The sequence below is a fragment of the Cryptotermes secundus genome, unplaced genomic scaffold, assembly GCF_002891405.2.
Source record: "Cryptotermes secundus unplaced genomic scaffold, Csec_1.0 scaffold31, whole genome shotgun sequence".
In the NCBI taxonomy this organism is placed as follows: Eukaryota; Metazoa; Arthropoda; class Insecta; order Blattodea; family Kalotermitidae; genus Cryptotermes; species Cryptotermes secundus.
This window is the reverse complement of record NW_019743147.1, coordinates 688154-704657: the sequence shown is the minus strand read 5'-3', so window position 1 is coordinate 704657 and position 16504 is coordinate 688154. Positions and strand designations below refer to the sequence as shown.

The window sequence follows — 16504 nt, the reverse complement described above, 5'->3', positions numbered from 1 at the left end:
CCAGACTTTGTCGAAAGCCTGGGCTATGTCTAGGAATACTGCAGTACAGTATTGGTTTTTGTTCAGTGCTTGACATATGGTATTGGGGATGCGATGGCTTTGTTGAGTGGTTGAGTGCGCTCTGCGGAATCCGAACTGGTGGTCTGGGGTCCAGCTTGCTGGATTTGAGTCTTGGTTGATTTTGTTGAGAAGTAGTTTTTCAAGGAGTTTTGCTATTATTGGTAGGAGACTTATTGGTCGGTATGAGGATACGTCGGTTGGGTTTTTCCAGGTTTTAATATCATTAAGATTTGGGCTGTTTGAGCGGGAGGGGCCAGTAGTTTAATCGGAGAATAGCGTTGAGTAGGTATAGGAGTTTGAGTCGTCCTTTTTTTGGTAGTTGTTTTAGAATTTCGGTGGTGATTAGGTCTAGTCCTGGTGCTTTTTTGGGTTTTAGTGTGTTTATTGCTGTGTGTATCTCCTTTAGCGTGAAATGCTTTGGTTGTGTGGGTCTTTGCATAGTTTCGTTGAGCTTTGAATCTACTTCCTGCAGTGGTAGGTTGTCCTGGGGGGTGAATACTTCTTGTAATTGTTCTGCAAACAATTCAGCTTTCCCTTGATCGCTTCTTGCCCATTTGCTTGGAGGAGTCGTGCACTTTCATATTGGTGGGGTAACTGGTGTTGGTCGTCTTTTGTTCCGTATGGGTTTCCAGATAGAGTTGTCTTGTCTGGAGAGGTTTGCGGTATATTTTTCTTAGGATGTATTCCATAAGTCCTGCAGTTGTAGTTTTAGTTTGTTGCTGAGTTGGCTGAGTTTTCATTTGTTTTCCGGGGAATGGGGTTTTTGCCAGAGTGATCTTGCTCTTCTTTTTTTCGGCAATTAATTTTTTTGTCCTTACTGGGATGTCGTTAGGGGTGGGGGTATGTTGGAATGTAGGGGTTGCTGTTTTGGCTGCTTCTTGTAATAGGTTTATGAAATGTTTGTAGTCTCTTTCTATGTCGGTTGGGTCCTTCAATTTGGTGTTTAGTGTTGTGTTGGTCTCTATGATTTGTCGGAATAATTCCCAATTTGTTTTGGAAGTATGGAGCTTGGGCTTGGATTTTTTTGGGAGTACTATTGTGCGTAATGTTGCTATGATAGGAGTATGGTCGGAGGTCAGATCTAGACTTGCGGTGATGTTTATGTAGGATTGGGAAATGCCTTTTGTTACGAAGAAGTCCAGTAGATCTGGAATTTTTTCCTTATCTGTTTGCCAGTATGTCGGAGAGCCGGTAGATATGCATCAGCAGCAGTTGTCAGTGATTGTCCCGTGTAGTTCTCTTCCTTTTGTGGTGGTGAGCCTTGATCCCCAGAAGGTATGTTTGCTGTTGAAGTCACCACCAGCTGTAAATTGGTTCCCCAGGGTGCGAAAGAAGGTCTCATAGTGGGTTTTCTTAAGGTTGAATCGAGGGGGCAGTAGATCGCGGTAACGGTGAAGGGGTAAGGGAAAGTTGTGATTTTGATTGAGGAAGCTTGGATGTGTGGCTCTTCGTACTTGTGTAGGACGAAATGATCTATAGTTTCTTTGATTATGATTGCTGTTCCTCCATGCGCTTTGCCGTCGGGGTGGTTGGTTTGGTAGGTTTTCTATGTTGATATAACTTTTGTCGGTGAAATGGGTTTCGCTGATTAGGAGGATATCTATAGCGTTCATCTTTAGGAATATTTTTATTTCCTCTTGATGATTTTGTAGGCCATTGGCATTCCATTGTGCCATGAAGAATAAGTGAAGCAAGAAACCAGCGTGAAGTAAGTTGTAAACAGAGCTTGGCTTATTCTTCAACCCTGAAGATGTAGGTGATATGTTCCTCTGAAACGTCGGTTGACTTCCAGTGAACTACACGGCGTTAAATCCTAGAAGATCTTTATAACTACCCCTGTGAGAACGTAAAATCCTACAAGAAGATAGAAGGCTCCTCCCAAATCTTGGGACGCATCTACGAGACTTCATGGCGTCACATCCCAGAAGAAAGTAATCTTGATAACCTAAAGCTTCCCACATTGCGTCACTATGGTAACGGACGATGAACCGGCGGAAGTGGTAGCTCATTTTATGGCACTGTCACGATCTTTTTTAATAACGCATTTTCAATTACAGAGGATATTTAGCTTCGAATGAGGTGACCTAATGTGAATGTATAGTGAATTGGAGGTAGAATCCTGGTACCCGCCTCTCAGATTACACAGCATCCTTATTTAGAAGAACAGAAATTTCGAGAGGAACTTAGAATTTCGACATTTTCCACGAGTACCTGAAGAAAACCACGAAATATGACAATCAATTTCCGGGTGATATTTGACTCTATTTAACGATATGTTATGAGTTACTGGATACTAACTATCACATTTTTATTATAAATTTTATTTTACAGTCTTATGTGCAACTACTTATTAACTGAAAACCTTTAAAAGAACTTAAGTTTAAAATTTAAAATTTAAAATAAATAGTTATACACAAGAGTGTAAAATAAGATTTATAGTAAAAATGGAAGAGTGCAACAGGATGCTACAATACGAGAACTGTCACAGCTGATATTCTCTCAGCTTGCCAGAGCCCATTAAGATAGGCCGCGCGGTCTCATGTTTCTCACACTTCTTCCCGTGTCTCATCTATAGCGGTTCATATGACATCGAAAAACAATTGAATAACGAACTAGCCTAGGATGGATATGAACCAAAGCCTCCCGTGTGTGCGGATGAACTCCTTTGTTTGCGCACTTGCTTGTACCTATGTTTAGACCATTCGTGCATACGGTTCGGACAAGGAGGCGACGTTCTCTTTCCTCTGGAATGACATTTCACCTTCTTTTTTTTTCAAAATACCATGAGGTGCGTTACGACACTTTGCTCTTTGGGAATTGTCTCGTGGTGATATTTCGGTAACATGCAGATTCCAAGGCTAGATAATGCATGCAACTGTGTCTGGCTATGCTGCTCAGCCTTGCGATGAATGGAGCGAAACACTTCACCTCACAACAGGTCAACCGAGTTCCTTCTAAGACCCAAGAGCACGCTCCACTTTTATGCCCATCTCTGTCTTGTTTCTTTTTCCGGAGACAGCGATCTGGTGATCACGTCCATATATATTGGAGTGGTCAGGAGAATGTGAGGGCTGGACTAGTACCAATGTTCACGAAATGGGGTGGGTGGTACTGGGTTCGGGTGACGAAATGTCTGGTACTGAGATTCATGCAAATCAGCGGGTGGTACTGAGGTTCATGTTAGCGAGCGTGCTTATGTTCCCGTGAGGAAGTGAGTGGTACTGCGGTTCGTGAGATGGAGTGAGCGTGCTTATGTTCCCGTGAGGAAGTGGTTGAATGGTGCTAAGGTTCATGTGATGAAGTGAGCGTGCTAATTTAGCCGTGAAGAAATGCGTTCTAGTCAGGTCCATGTGAGGAAGTCGGTGATACTTACATATTCCTGTGTCGTTCTGGTTCCTGTAGCGGACGCTCCACAACACGCTCGATGTGCAGGGAGTGAGTGTGAGTGACAGAGGGCTCTGCTCTCGCTCATGTAGGAAGAAGAACCTGCGCAGAGGAAAGGGTCTTCATTATTAAGAACAAGCACAGCATTAAGCATTTCTGCAGTACCACTGAAAATGAAGGGAGTGGAGAGTGTGTAAGGAGTCTGGTGAGAGGCCGGAAGGGTTCCTACATGACACGTTGTTAGTGATCGATCTTATAAAGTCTGAAACTCAGGGATTTGTTGGTTCGATTCCTGCCAAGGAAATTCGTGTAGGTTCATATCATATAAAAGATTTGGAGTTTTCACAGTTGAGAAGATTCGTATTGCGCTTACGAGGTGGGTAACAAAAAATGAGATTGATTTTGTAAAAATAATTGATTCAATTATTTGTCTAAATCAAGACTCTCCTCTTCAAAGTAGCATCCCTATGATGCAGCGCACTTGGCCCAGCGAAAATTTGCACGCTTCATGTAGGATTGGAAGTAGGCTTTTGCTGGGGTTTTGGTTGCGTCGGTCCCAGCCTTCTGAGCGCTGCCAACTGTTTGAAAATGAAAATGAGAGGCCTTGACTCTAAACTATAGAGGAACGTGCTGCATCCATCTTCAGGATAGAAAAGAAAGTCCAGCAAGCAAGAAATCGACCCCGAAGATGGAGGCAGTACATTCATCTGAATTGTCAGTAAGTTCTGCCAGTCTAAACGGTGTCACACCTCAGAATATAGTACGCTTACCACTTCGAGATGTTCACATCGATCACGTAACAATGAAATAAAAAAAATTGTGACAATGGTATATTACTTACTTATTTATCAAGCTGAGCCCTTCATGAAGAGAAGCCAATTATGCAGCTACTGAAGAATTTCTCAGCATTTTATGGAACCCGAAGGTTTATTACCGTATTCACAAGAGCCCTCCACTGGTCCCTATCCTGAGCCAGATCAATCCAATCCATCCCATCCCATCATATCTCTCTAAGATCCATTTTAATATTGTCCACATACCTACGCCTTGATCTTCCCAGTGGTCTCTTTCCTTCTGGCTTTCCCACCAATATCCTATGTGCAATCCTCTTCTCACCCATTCGTACTACCTGTCCTGCCCACCTTATCCTCCTTGACTTGATCATTCTAATTATATTTGGAGAAGAGTACAAGTTATGAAGCTCCTCATTATGAAGTTTTCTCAAACCTCCTGTCACTTCATCTCTCTTTGGGCCAAACATTCTCCTCAAACACCCTCAGTGTATGTTCCTCCCTTCATGTCAGACACCAATTTTCACAGCCATACAGAACCACAGGCAAAATTATAGTTTTGTATATTCTAATTTTTATGTTTTAGATAGCAGACGAGAAGACAAAAGGTTCTGGACTGAATGGTAGCAAGCATTACCCGAGTTCAGTCGCCTCTTAATTTCCTCCTGAATCCGGTTTTGATTTGTGATCGTTGTTCCCAAATATCTTAACTGTGTCACATTTTCAAAACATCTGTTTCCCATTTTATGTCATGATTTTGCCCTGCATTTTGGTGACGAGACAGCAACATATACTTAGTTTTCTCTGTATTTACTTCTAGACCAACCTCTTTACTTGCGTCAATTAAAGTTTGTGTGTTTTTCTTTATGGTATCTACATTATCACCCAGTAGATTCCCATCATAGGCATAGACCAACAGCTGGTATATTACTAAAAATATTATTTTTCTGGACATTATCCATCGTCCTGTTTTTATTAAAATCATTTTTGTAGACTGGTTTCTGCCTCCGTCTTCATGTAAAACTTACTCAGTTGGGCCAATCGATAAAGCCAGTCCCTATTTCCGGACATATGTACCAACAACAGATAGAGTATACAAACCAAGCACAGCACGAACCGCCTGCGAGAGTTAAGACTTATATTAATATATTTAAAAAGTCCACACGTATGAGACCTTGCACCGAATAACTATCAGAATAGAAATCGCCACTGGAGAGAAATTCTCCAAAAATAAAAAACCCAAATTTTCATGTGTTGATTGTGTGGGAAAATTTACTTGTATACCCTATCAATTGGGTCCAACTGATTAAATTTTACCTGAGGATGGAAACAGAATCCAGTCCCCGAAATGCTGTATTTTAAGTAGAGACAGGATGACTAATAATGTTTGTGCGGAACAGTGAGATGCATATTGTGCATGCAAAATAAAATCTATGAGATTTGAATTACTTACAATGACTTCTGGGACTTGACGCGGGGCATTCTTTTATATATTTGCTGACTTTCCCACTCTGAAGATGGAAGCAACACGTACCTCCAGAACGTCCATAAATATCTACGAGACTACACGGCACCACATCCCATAATACAGGTAATTTCAAATTGAATAATGTTTTAATTTACGCTCCTGTGGGAATACCTCCTCTGTGGTCTAGTGGTCAGAGTTCCTGCCTACAGATACAGAGGTCCCGGGTTCAATTTCCGGCGCTACCAGATATTCTGAGAAGTAGCGGGTCTCGAACGGGGTCCACTGAGCCTCATAAAGATAATTGAAGAGCTAGTTCAAGGAAATAGCGGCTCGGGTCTAGAAAACCGAGATTAACGGTTGTGGGGATCCATTAGAGGGTGTCACTAAGTGACACCCTCTATCCGCAAAAGTTGGCACTAACTTCGTCTACAAGCGGCGGTTGCTCGGTGGGTATAGTTCGCTTGCGGGCTGAAGGTCACGGAGTTTTTTTTTTTTTAATTTCCGCTTCTATGGAAATAACAGAAATTTCATATCTACTATAGTGCGTCTAAAATACATCTGACAGTACGTCATGCTTTGGATGGACAACGTCACACATGAAATTTCATTTATGTATGACGATTTGTTTCCCGTCGTAGGTCGCGAATAGTATCTAGCAACTCTCTAATGATGACGTAGCGATCTACGTCACCTTCGGATGTTGAGGAAACTTCAGAGACGGTTCAAGCAGACAAATGGGCCCAGACAAGTTCCTGAGCCAGGCTCAACTATATATATATATATGGTGTGGATTGCTTATTACTTCGAACAATGACATCATATGGTGGTTGCCAAGATAACCATTGCAAGTGATGGTCAGTTTATGAACATTCTCCTTTCTTCGGACTAAAACCGTCTGTACAAATATACAGAGTTCTGGCTGATCTTTGAAATCTTGAGAATTGTAGAAAAGGCTATTCAAATAAATATGAGATCCGACATAGCACTTCTGCTATTTACAGAACTAAACTTAGGCAGAACATGTCAGTAATGTAAGTGCAGTCTAATAGTACAATAAATTGTGTCGTAACATTTCTACGTTTAGTGTGCCATTGTTTCCTTCAGGTTTTCAATTCGTTAGAGCCCCAACATGAAGCTCTCCTATAAGTAGCATGAAACTGGTAACCTTAAAGCTTGGGTTTCCTCAGGTAGCGGTACCGTAATCAAGCAGCCGTAATATGACGGTGAATGACGTCACTAAAACGTTGCCATGGAAACAAAGGAACATGGTTTCCTAGAAAGCGTTGACCAGCAACAATTTCTAGGAAACCATGTTCCTTTGTTTGCATGGTAACGTTTAATTACGTCATTCACCGTCATATTACGGCCGCTTGATTACGGTACCGCTACCCGAGGAAACCCAAGCTTTAGCAAAGCACTGATTAATGCGAGTGTTTTTAAATATGTCTTTCCACATTTCACACAACAAAGACATCAGGGCCGAAGTCATGCGACCATTACGGAAGAAATTACAGTAGAACTTGGTTATAACGTCATCAAAGGGACCTAAAAAGAGTGTCGTTATAAACGAATGTCGTTGTAACCGAAATGGGCACTTCCACAGTAGCCTTATGTTAGTCACGTAAAAATCTACCAAAAACCGAGTTAAAATGTTGCATTTTTTAGTGAAATACGTAGTTAAGTACAGACTAACGTAACATTAACGTGGAATTAATATGGATTCTCCATATCGTTTGTACTGTAGAATTCACCAAACCAAATTCGCGGCATACATCAGCTTTTTTCCTTCCATTTTCTATTTCACGAATCACTTTAACTTTCTCTTCAATGCTTAAAACTTTCCTTTTCATTGCCATGTTTTCGCTACTGCACTTCTCTGGGTTTAGGCAGGAACACTATAGGGTAAGTAGACAATGTGAGGTCCTGTTAGACGAGATTCTAGGAAAGGAATGCAGTTAACAACCTGCCACGTCCTCTTGCACTATTCACGCAGTCCCACCCCACACCCTTGTTTTCGCATAAAACCCACGCTCCTCTTGCAGCCCGCGGTCGTATTCTTCCAGGACAGTCACGTCAGCAAGTAGAGAAAGTGAGGGTGGGCAGACACATCGAACTTTCCCACGATATCAGAGAAATTCAGGAATGAAAATGACGTTACATACGAGGTTGATGCATTTGTGCATGTCGTACTAAGCAAGGTATAAAAACAGTTGCTTTATGAGGAATTAGTTCGTACCATTGAATATTTGACGCAATAGAAAAGGTGTCGCAGAAACCGATGTTGCTATAACCAAGTTTTACTGTATTTTGTTCGATTTGAGGTTCTCATGCCGGTAACTGTGAGGAGTGATGTAGTCAGATGTTCTTCGATGTTTCGGAGTAGTGTACTCGTAATTGTCTTCTACTTTAGAGATATCTTCATCTTCATGCTGACTGCTGCTTGGCTTACTCTTCGACTTCGAAAATTTTACAAAATTACACGGTGTCACCTTCTATAATACGTTATTTTTTAAGAAATTCTTATGCTTTTATTACCTTAAGTAAACCCCATTCACTATTAGAATCATGAAGAAGAGATATCTTAGCACTATAATGTACAAGAAAACTCCTTGGACTATAATCCGCAAGCAAATTATACCGACCGAGCGACCGCCACTTGTCTGCGAATAGAGGGTATCACGTGGTCAGCGCAACGGATCCCCACGGCCGTTAATCTCGGTTTTCTAGACCGGAGTCGCTATTTCCTTGAAATAGCTCCTCAATTATCCTCACGAGGTTGGGTGGACCCCGTTCCAGACCCACTACTTCTCAGAAAAGCTACTATAATGTACATTCAGGCCGCGCCATAGCTCAAGCGGTTAGTCGCTGGCTTCCCACCGCGGCGGCCAGGGTTTTATCCCGGGTCTGGTCAAGTGGGGTTTGTTGTGAACAAAGTGGCGCTGGGGCAGGTTTTCTCCGAGTACATCGGTTTCCCCTGCCAATCTTAATTCCACCAATTGCTCCACAATCACCCTCACCTATCATCTGGGGCTGGTACAATAGGCCAGAAGTGGCCTCAGTAGAAGGGACTTAGTCCCACCCCACTAGCAATAAAAGAAGTAAGTAAATTATAAACATTCAGCAAATTACCCGCATAGACACGTGTAGCTAATCTTGTAAAACTGTGACTGCTCTTTGACGAAAAAGTAGGAATGTGTCTTATATTAGAACTCCACAGTTCATTTCGATGGTTTGCAGTTGTTTCATGCTTAGGGACAGACCGCACGAATATGCCAAGCGGTGAGTAGAATGCGAACGTGCATTGAAAGCATTCTGAAACAGCTGTAGCCTTGGTCACTCTATTTGGTTACTGCTACATCTTTCCCAGGTTTCGCAGGCAGCCATTCGCGGCTGAATTTGTTGAACACACAGTTCTTAAAGAAAAGGAATAATTACAGAAATAAGATGCGGAGAAATAAGAAAGAAAGGAACTGAAAGAAACAGAGAAAGGGAAGAGAAGGACATGCAGGAAGAGAGAGAGAGAGACTAATTTGGAAAGAAGGAAGGAAGCAGACTTCATTGAGCTGAGCTCTTCTTGAGAAGCCGCCAGTTGTGCACCTGTTCAATAACTTCCCAGCATTTTATGGAACTCAAACGTTCATCACCGTGTTCACAAGAGCCCTCTACTGTCCCTATCCTGACCCATATCAATGCAGCCCATACCACCCCATCTTATCACTCTAAGATCTATTTTAATATTGTCCACCCACATACGTCCTAGTCTTCCTAGTGATAGCTTTCCTTCTGGCTTTCCCACCAATATCCCATAAGCATTCTTCTTCTCCCCCACTCGTGCTACATGAACTACCTGTCACATCCCCTTTGATCATCCTAATTATACTTGGAGAAGAATACAAGTTATGTAGCTCCTCATTATGCAGTTTTCTCCAATCTCCCGTCACTTCATCTGTCTTCGGTCCAAATATTCTCCTCAGGACTGCGTTTTCAAACACCCTCAGCCTATGTTCCTCCCTTGTTGCCACAGAACAAGTTTCACATCCATAAAAACCCATAGGCAAAATTATGGTTTTCTATATTCTACTTATTATATTTTGGACTGAAGACGCCTTGGTGTCGTATCTAACTCCCTTTCCCTTTTCAGGATATCCTGAATCCGTATCTTGTCTCTGAGATTAGCTGCCCTCCGTGAACTCAAAGCATAACACCACGAAAACATTGAAGTTCTCCGCACTTACAAGAACACGACAATGGTCCTTATCCTGAGTCAACTGATTCCAGTCCACATCCTCGCATCTTTTCTTTCTTTCTCTCTTTTTCTTTCTTTCTTTCTTTCTTTCTTTCTCTTTTTGAGGAGCCACTTAAGTATCCTTCGATCTGTGCCTGTGTCTTCTAAGTGGTGTTTCAGCTATTCCTACCAAAATTATGTATGCATTTCTTTTCTCACTCATCATACTATTATTCTGATATCTGGCGGGGTGTACAAATTATGAAGCTGCTCATTACACAGTTCTCTCTGCCCTGTAGGTCCAAATATTACCCTTAGCACTGTGTTCTCGCAGGAACCGGAGTAGCTTAGTCGGTATAGCGCCTGGACGAATGAGGGGTTGGAGTTCGAGTCCCGGTAGGGTCACGAATTTTTTTTCTCCACAGCGTCCAGCCCGGCTCTAGGGTCCACCCAGTCTCCTACTAAATGGGTAGCAAGGGCTCAATCCCCCGGGGGTAAAGCAGCCGGGGCGTGAAGCTTACCACTCACCTCCAGCTAGTGCCGAGGTCAAGAAAATGTGGATCTACACATCCGCTCCCCCATACGCCTTCATGGCGTAGTGCTTAATTAGTTAAGCACAGGGACAATTTTGCCTTACTCTGCTCTCAGTGTCAGTGTTCTTCCCTCCCCGGAAAATTAACGTAAGCTAAGGTAAAGGTATTCCTGTAACAGGACGTGGAGGCCCATGAGGTTGTGAGATGTTGAGGATCCCATGTTTTCTCTGAACAGTCGGCTCACAGATGGCGATAAGGTTGTCAGCCTTACGCGCCGTCCGTCCTTTACCCCAAAGAATATTCCTGGTACTCATTTCTGGTAAAGGCTGAGTCGACCCCTGGGTCATAGTGCGGCCGGAAGGATTTGGTCAATTGATGAAATCCACCTCATACGGATTGGATCGCACGACCTTCCGACTTCATCCAACTACGCTACTGCGTGCCTCTTCGCCCGGAAAGTACTTTCTACAAATATTATGTGTAGATACACATAGACTGAGGGTGTTTGAGAACAGGGTGTTGAGGAGAATATTTGCACCGAAGAGAGATGAAGTGACAGGAGGTTGGAGAAAACTGCATAATGAGGAGCTTCATAATTTGTATTCTTCTCCAAGTATAATTAGAATTATGAAGTCAAGGAGGATGAGGCGGACAGGTCATGTAGCACGAATGGGGGAGACGAAGAATGGGTATAGGACATTGATGGGAGAGCTAGAAGGAAAGAGACCACTGGGAAGACCAAGGCGTAGGTGGGTGGACAATATTAAAATGGATCTTAGAGAGATAGGATGGGATGGTATGGATTGGATAGATCTGGCTCAGGATAGGGACCAGTGGAGAGCTCTTGTGAACAAGGCAATGAACATTCGGTTTCCATAAAATGCTGGGACATTCTTGAGTTGCTGCAGAATTGGCGGCTCCTCCAGAAGGGCTCAGCTCCATGAGTGAGTAAGTAAGTATGTGTAGATACACATTTTTTAAAATTTTGTTTTTATTTACTTTGTTACTGTCGAGGGTGACTCCGATGAAAACTGTAAGAGTAACATCGTGAGAAGGCCGCGCCAGAGCTCAAGCGGTTAGTCGCTGGCTTCCCACTGCGGCGGCCCGGGTTCGATCCCGGGTCTGGTAAAGTGGGATTTGTGGTGGATAAAGTGGCGCTGGGGCAGGTGTTCTCCGAGTACTTCGGTTTCCCCTGCCAATCTTCAGTCCACCAATTGCTGCACAGTCATCCTACCTATCATCTGGGGCTGGTACAATAGGCCAGAAGTGGCCGCAGTACAAGGGACTTAGTCCCACCTCACTAGCAATTAAAAAAAATCGTGAAATGTTTGTGCATTATTTGAGGTCGTTGTTGGTAGATATTCCATACAGGTCTTCGAGTCGAATGACGCAATGAGAAATTAATAACCGGAAAAGATCTGGGAGGAAGTGGTCGTGGCTTAATTCATTTATCATCTCGGCGTTTGCTAAAAAAGACTGAACAGATCCACCAATATCTCGGTCATGTTAGGCGGTTTCCTCAACTGGGATTCAAACCGAATAGCTTTTGAAGACGAGACTCGAAAGCCACCGCTAGGCGAATCCGTTCGGCCTGTCTCATGCTGTATTTTGTCCGTAAATATATATTTTTATTTAAGCCTAGATGTTTCATGCGTCATGAATAGGATTGTTCTAATGGCAGGTAAATTAGCGAAAAAGAAATTGATTATTTATGTTCGTTATCTTTTTCTTCTTTTTTAATTTGTAATTGCTCGAATATTTCAATTTGCATGCGCATGGCGTGTTTCGACTGTTAAATGGTCGCCTTGTCGTACGTTTCTTTTTACATCATCTGGGAAGTGCCAGCGCGGTTACAACGTAACTGGAGCCGTGCACAAGGTCACTTCAGTTTTAACACACAACACAAGTGTAAACCTAAACAAGTGTGCAAGTCACAATGCAGTGTATTCTGTACTGTGAGGCCCCTTTGCATGGGGTAGTGCCCTAATCACTGAGGGTGTTTGAGAACAAGGTGTTGAGGAGAATATTTGCACCGAAGAGAGATGAAATGACAAGAGGTTGGAGAAAACTGCATAATGAGGAGCTTCATAACTTGTACTCTTCTCCAACATTTTTTTTTTTCTTGTCACTACAGCCCCAGTGGGCCTAGGCCTACCTCCATGAACTTCTCCGTTCACTTCGGTTTTTCTAGATCTTACACATTAGGTAGGACTCCTTGGGCAGGCGATCAGCTCGTCGCAAGGCCTCTACCTGTAGACAAACACAGAAAAACGCACACACACAAACTAAACATCCATGCCCTGAGTGGGATTCGAACCCACGATCCCGGTTTCCAATCGAGCGAAGACAGTACATGCCTTAGACCGCTCGGCTACCGTGACCGGCTCTTCGCCAAGCATAATTACAATGATAGATGGGCAGGACATGTAACACGAATTGGGAAGAGGAGGAATGCATGTCGGATACTGGTGGGAAAGGCACAAGGAAAGATACCAGGATGGGGTGATATGGACTGAATTGATCTGGTTGAGGATAGGGACCAGTGGAGGGCTCTTGTGAACACGGTAATGAACATTCGCTTTCCACAAAATATTGAGAAGTTCTTAAGTAGCTGGTCAACTGGTGGCTTCTCAAAGGAGGGCCAAGCTCCAGGAAGTTAGTTATTTAGGTTATTAGTGCCCTAATCAATATTGATTAATATAATATCCCGAATTTTTTAGGAGGGACTGAGGAAAGCTACGATGCAACTCAGTCAAATTGGCCGTTATCCGGCCCGAGATTTCAACCGAGCACCTCTTGAATTATAAGTCTACAGTGTTACCACTATACCAGTCTGCTCGGCGGTGAGAAGTAAACAAAGATTTGCAGAGGTGTGGAAAGGAGTGTCCATGTACGTACTCTTCCGTCATTAGCAAGGGGGCACTGAGGGAAACAGCCAGGAAGAAAAAACAGTCCTGATAGCCGGTCTCCAGGTCTGAGATTTGAACCCTTGACATCCTGAACACGAAGGAGCAGTGCTAACCACATAAATAACGGCAGAGAATAATGTAATACAAATAGGCTATGAATAAAATTTGGAGAGGAAATATGACAACGTTTAAAACACGCTGGATCACGTGTTTACATGGTTTCAGAGCATATCAGATATCCTTCCTTTATGCCACAGTTGTTTTATGCATTAAGCTCTTACAAGACGAATTGGAGCCAGTGTGAGATTTGGGGTTCTCTAAAGCGCTGAATGCGAAGAGAATTGTCTTCCGGGATGTGACTCTTCTACCCTGAAGATGGAGGCAGCAGGTTCTTAAGAAACGTTTGGTAACTTTCTATCGAACTATACATATGATATAGCATACCAGTAAATTGCTGCTGGTCCTTGTCAGCACAGTTTTTACTGGTTTCGGGCTCCGTGGAGAATCATGACCAAATTTTTGTTCGTTCCAAGACCATGCGCGTGTTTGGAAATAGGGCCTCCTCTTCGACGGGAGAAGGGGTTGGTCTTTCTGTGTGGCTGCCCCATTCCTTGTACCGTATTCAGCACGAGCGTACCCTCACTCACACAGCATCCGAGTAAGGACGTTTTTATACAAATGCAGAAAATTATGAGGTAACAAGGTAACATCTACAGAAGAAATAAATACTCATATGTAAAGACGCCCAAGTCGTTCCCCTTACACCGTGAGCAATTTATTTCCTGAAGGTAACAGGTTTCCCCGTAACGTCAGTTATCATCTCCAAAATTACACGAAGTTATAAACCAAACACTCTATAATTATTCTGTGGTTCAAGCAAGATGGTTTGTCGATGTTAAGTCTGCAGTAGAAAGAATTATTACGTGGTGTGAGAATTCAAACAGTCTGCGTTAATTTCACTGAAATACTTTTCCTATCTACTTTCTCCGTTTTCATAAATTAGAGGCTTTTATTTGCCAGAAGGAAAGAGACCACTTGGAAGACCAAGGCGTAAGTGGGTGGACAATATTAAAATGGATCTTAGAGAGATAGGATGGGATGGTATGGACTGGATTGATCTAGCTCAGGATAGGGACCAGTGGAGGGCTCTTGTGAACACGGCAATGAACCTTCGGGTTCAATAAATTGCTGGGAAATTCTTGAGTAGCTGTAGATTTGGCTTCTCCTCAAGAAGGGCTCAGCTCCGTAAATAAGTAAGTAAGTAAGTAAGTAAGTAAGTAAGTAAGTATGGCCGCACCATAGCTCAAGAGGTCAGTCGCTGGCTTCCCACCGCGGCGGCCAGGTTTCGATCCCGAGGCTCTTGAAGTGTGATGTGTGGTGGAGAAAGTGGCTTGGGGGAGGTTTTCTCCGAGTACTTCGGCTTCCCCTGCCAATCTTCATTCCACCAATTGCTGCACAATCACCCTCACCTATCATCTGGGGCTGGTACAATAGGCCAGAAGTGGCCGCAGTACAAGGGACTTAGTCCCACCCCACTAGCAATAAAGAAGTAAGTAAATTATAAACATTCAGCAAATTGCTCGCATAGACACGTGTAGCTAATCTTGTAAAACTGTGACTGCTCTTTGACGAAAAAGTAGGAATGTGTCTTATATTAGAACTCCACAGTTCATTTCGATGCTTTGCAGTTGTTTCATGCTTAGGGACAGACCGCACGAATATGCCATGCGGTGAGTAGAATGCGAACGTGCCTCGAAAGCATTCTGAAACAGCTGTAGCCATGGTCACTCTATTTGGTTACTGCCACATCTTTCCCAGGTTTCGCAGGCAGCCATTCGCGGCTGAATTTGTTGAACACACAGTTCTTAAAGAAAAGGAATGATTACAGAAATAAGATGCGGAGAAAGAAGAAAGAAAGGAGCTGAAAGAAACAGAGAAATGGAAGAGAAGGACATGCAGGAAGAGAGAGAGAGAGAGACTAATTTGCAAAGAGGGAAGGAAGCAGACTTCATGGAGCTGAGCTCTTCTTGAGAAGCCGCCAGTTGTGCACCTGCTCAATAACTTCCCAGCATTTTATGGAACTCAAACGTTCATCACCGTGTTCACAAGAGCCCTCTACTGTCCCTATCCTGACCCTTTAGGGAGGCACGCAGTAGCGTAGTTTGGTTGAGGCATTGTGCTACAAGCCGGAAGTTCGAGGGTTCGATTCCAGTTGGAGTCATGGGATTTCTTCAATTGACATAATCTTTCCAGCCGCAGTATGGCCTTGGGGTCGACTCAGCCTCTAACAGAAATGAGTACCAGGAACCTCCCTAGGGGTAAAGGAATGACAGTCTCACGGCCGTCTGTGAGCCTGTTGTCTAGAAAATGTAGCAGCCTCGACGTCTCACAGCCCTATGGGCTTCAGCGGCCTGTTACAGGGATAGCTTCAGTCTTTTTTACAATTGCGTAGTCCTTTGAAAGTCAATACGTTTCATTGGAACATGTCACCTCCGTCTTCAGCGCCGAATAATAATCCAAGAATGAAACTAGCGTAAACTGTTTGCTGCCTGCTTTATTTGACCTTCGACGGACTACACGGCATTATATCCCGGAAGATAGACAGCAGTACTTTATGGATGTTCAGGGATTCATCCTAAGTGTAGCAGTGGAGCAGTGACACTGTTTTGAAGTGTCAGTTGACAATGACTGGTGTGAAACTGCACGCCAAGCCGAAACGAGATGCAAAGTATTTCATTCGATGCTGAAACTGCTCGTTGTTGGCCCTGGACCTTGGAAGTGGCGCAAACATAATGGTAAACGGAATTTGGCCCCTGGTAGACCAAACAATCGGCTCGTGTGAGCCACGTCGCCTATCAAACCCAAGTGGGATTGGTCATAACAATCCGTGTGATAACGGCAAAGAAGTTATTCTCAGCCCCCCTTTGTAATCTTGTATTTTCTTTATCTCTCTTTTCTTCTTTGCTTATTATTTTCACACTTCCCTTTTTCATCTTTCTCTTAAATTCCTATTATTTTGCTTTATTTCGTATTTATTCCCTTTGTGCTGTACTACGGGGACACGCGGTAGCGTATTTGGTTGAGACACTTCGCTATAAGTCGTGGTTTCGATTCCAGATGTGGTCATTGGATTT

The 16504-nt window shown here is 43.3% G+C and overlaps 1 protein-coding gene across 5 annotated transcripts in view; it reads right to left on the bottom strand.

Moving 5' to 3' along the window:
- Window positions 1-16504, bottom strand: part of LOC111873705 (protein NDNF) — a gene marked incomplete at its 3' end in the record, with an annotated part of 105625 nt that overhangs the window by 28803 nt on the left and 60318 nt on the right. For all 5 annotated transcript variants that reach the window (XM_023868639.2, XM_033755178.1, XM_033755179.1 and 2 more), the window contains 1 exon segment: window positions 3434-3546. In XM_023868639.2, the coding sequence (XP_023724407.2) occupies window positions 3434-3546 (113 nt within the window).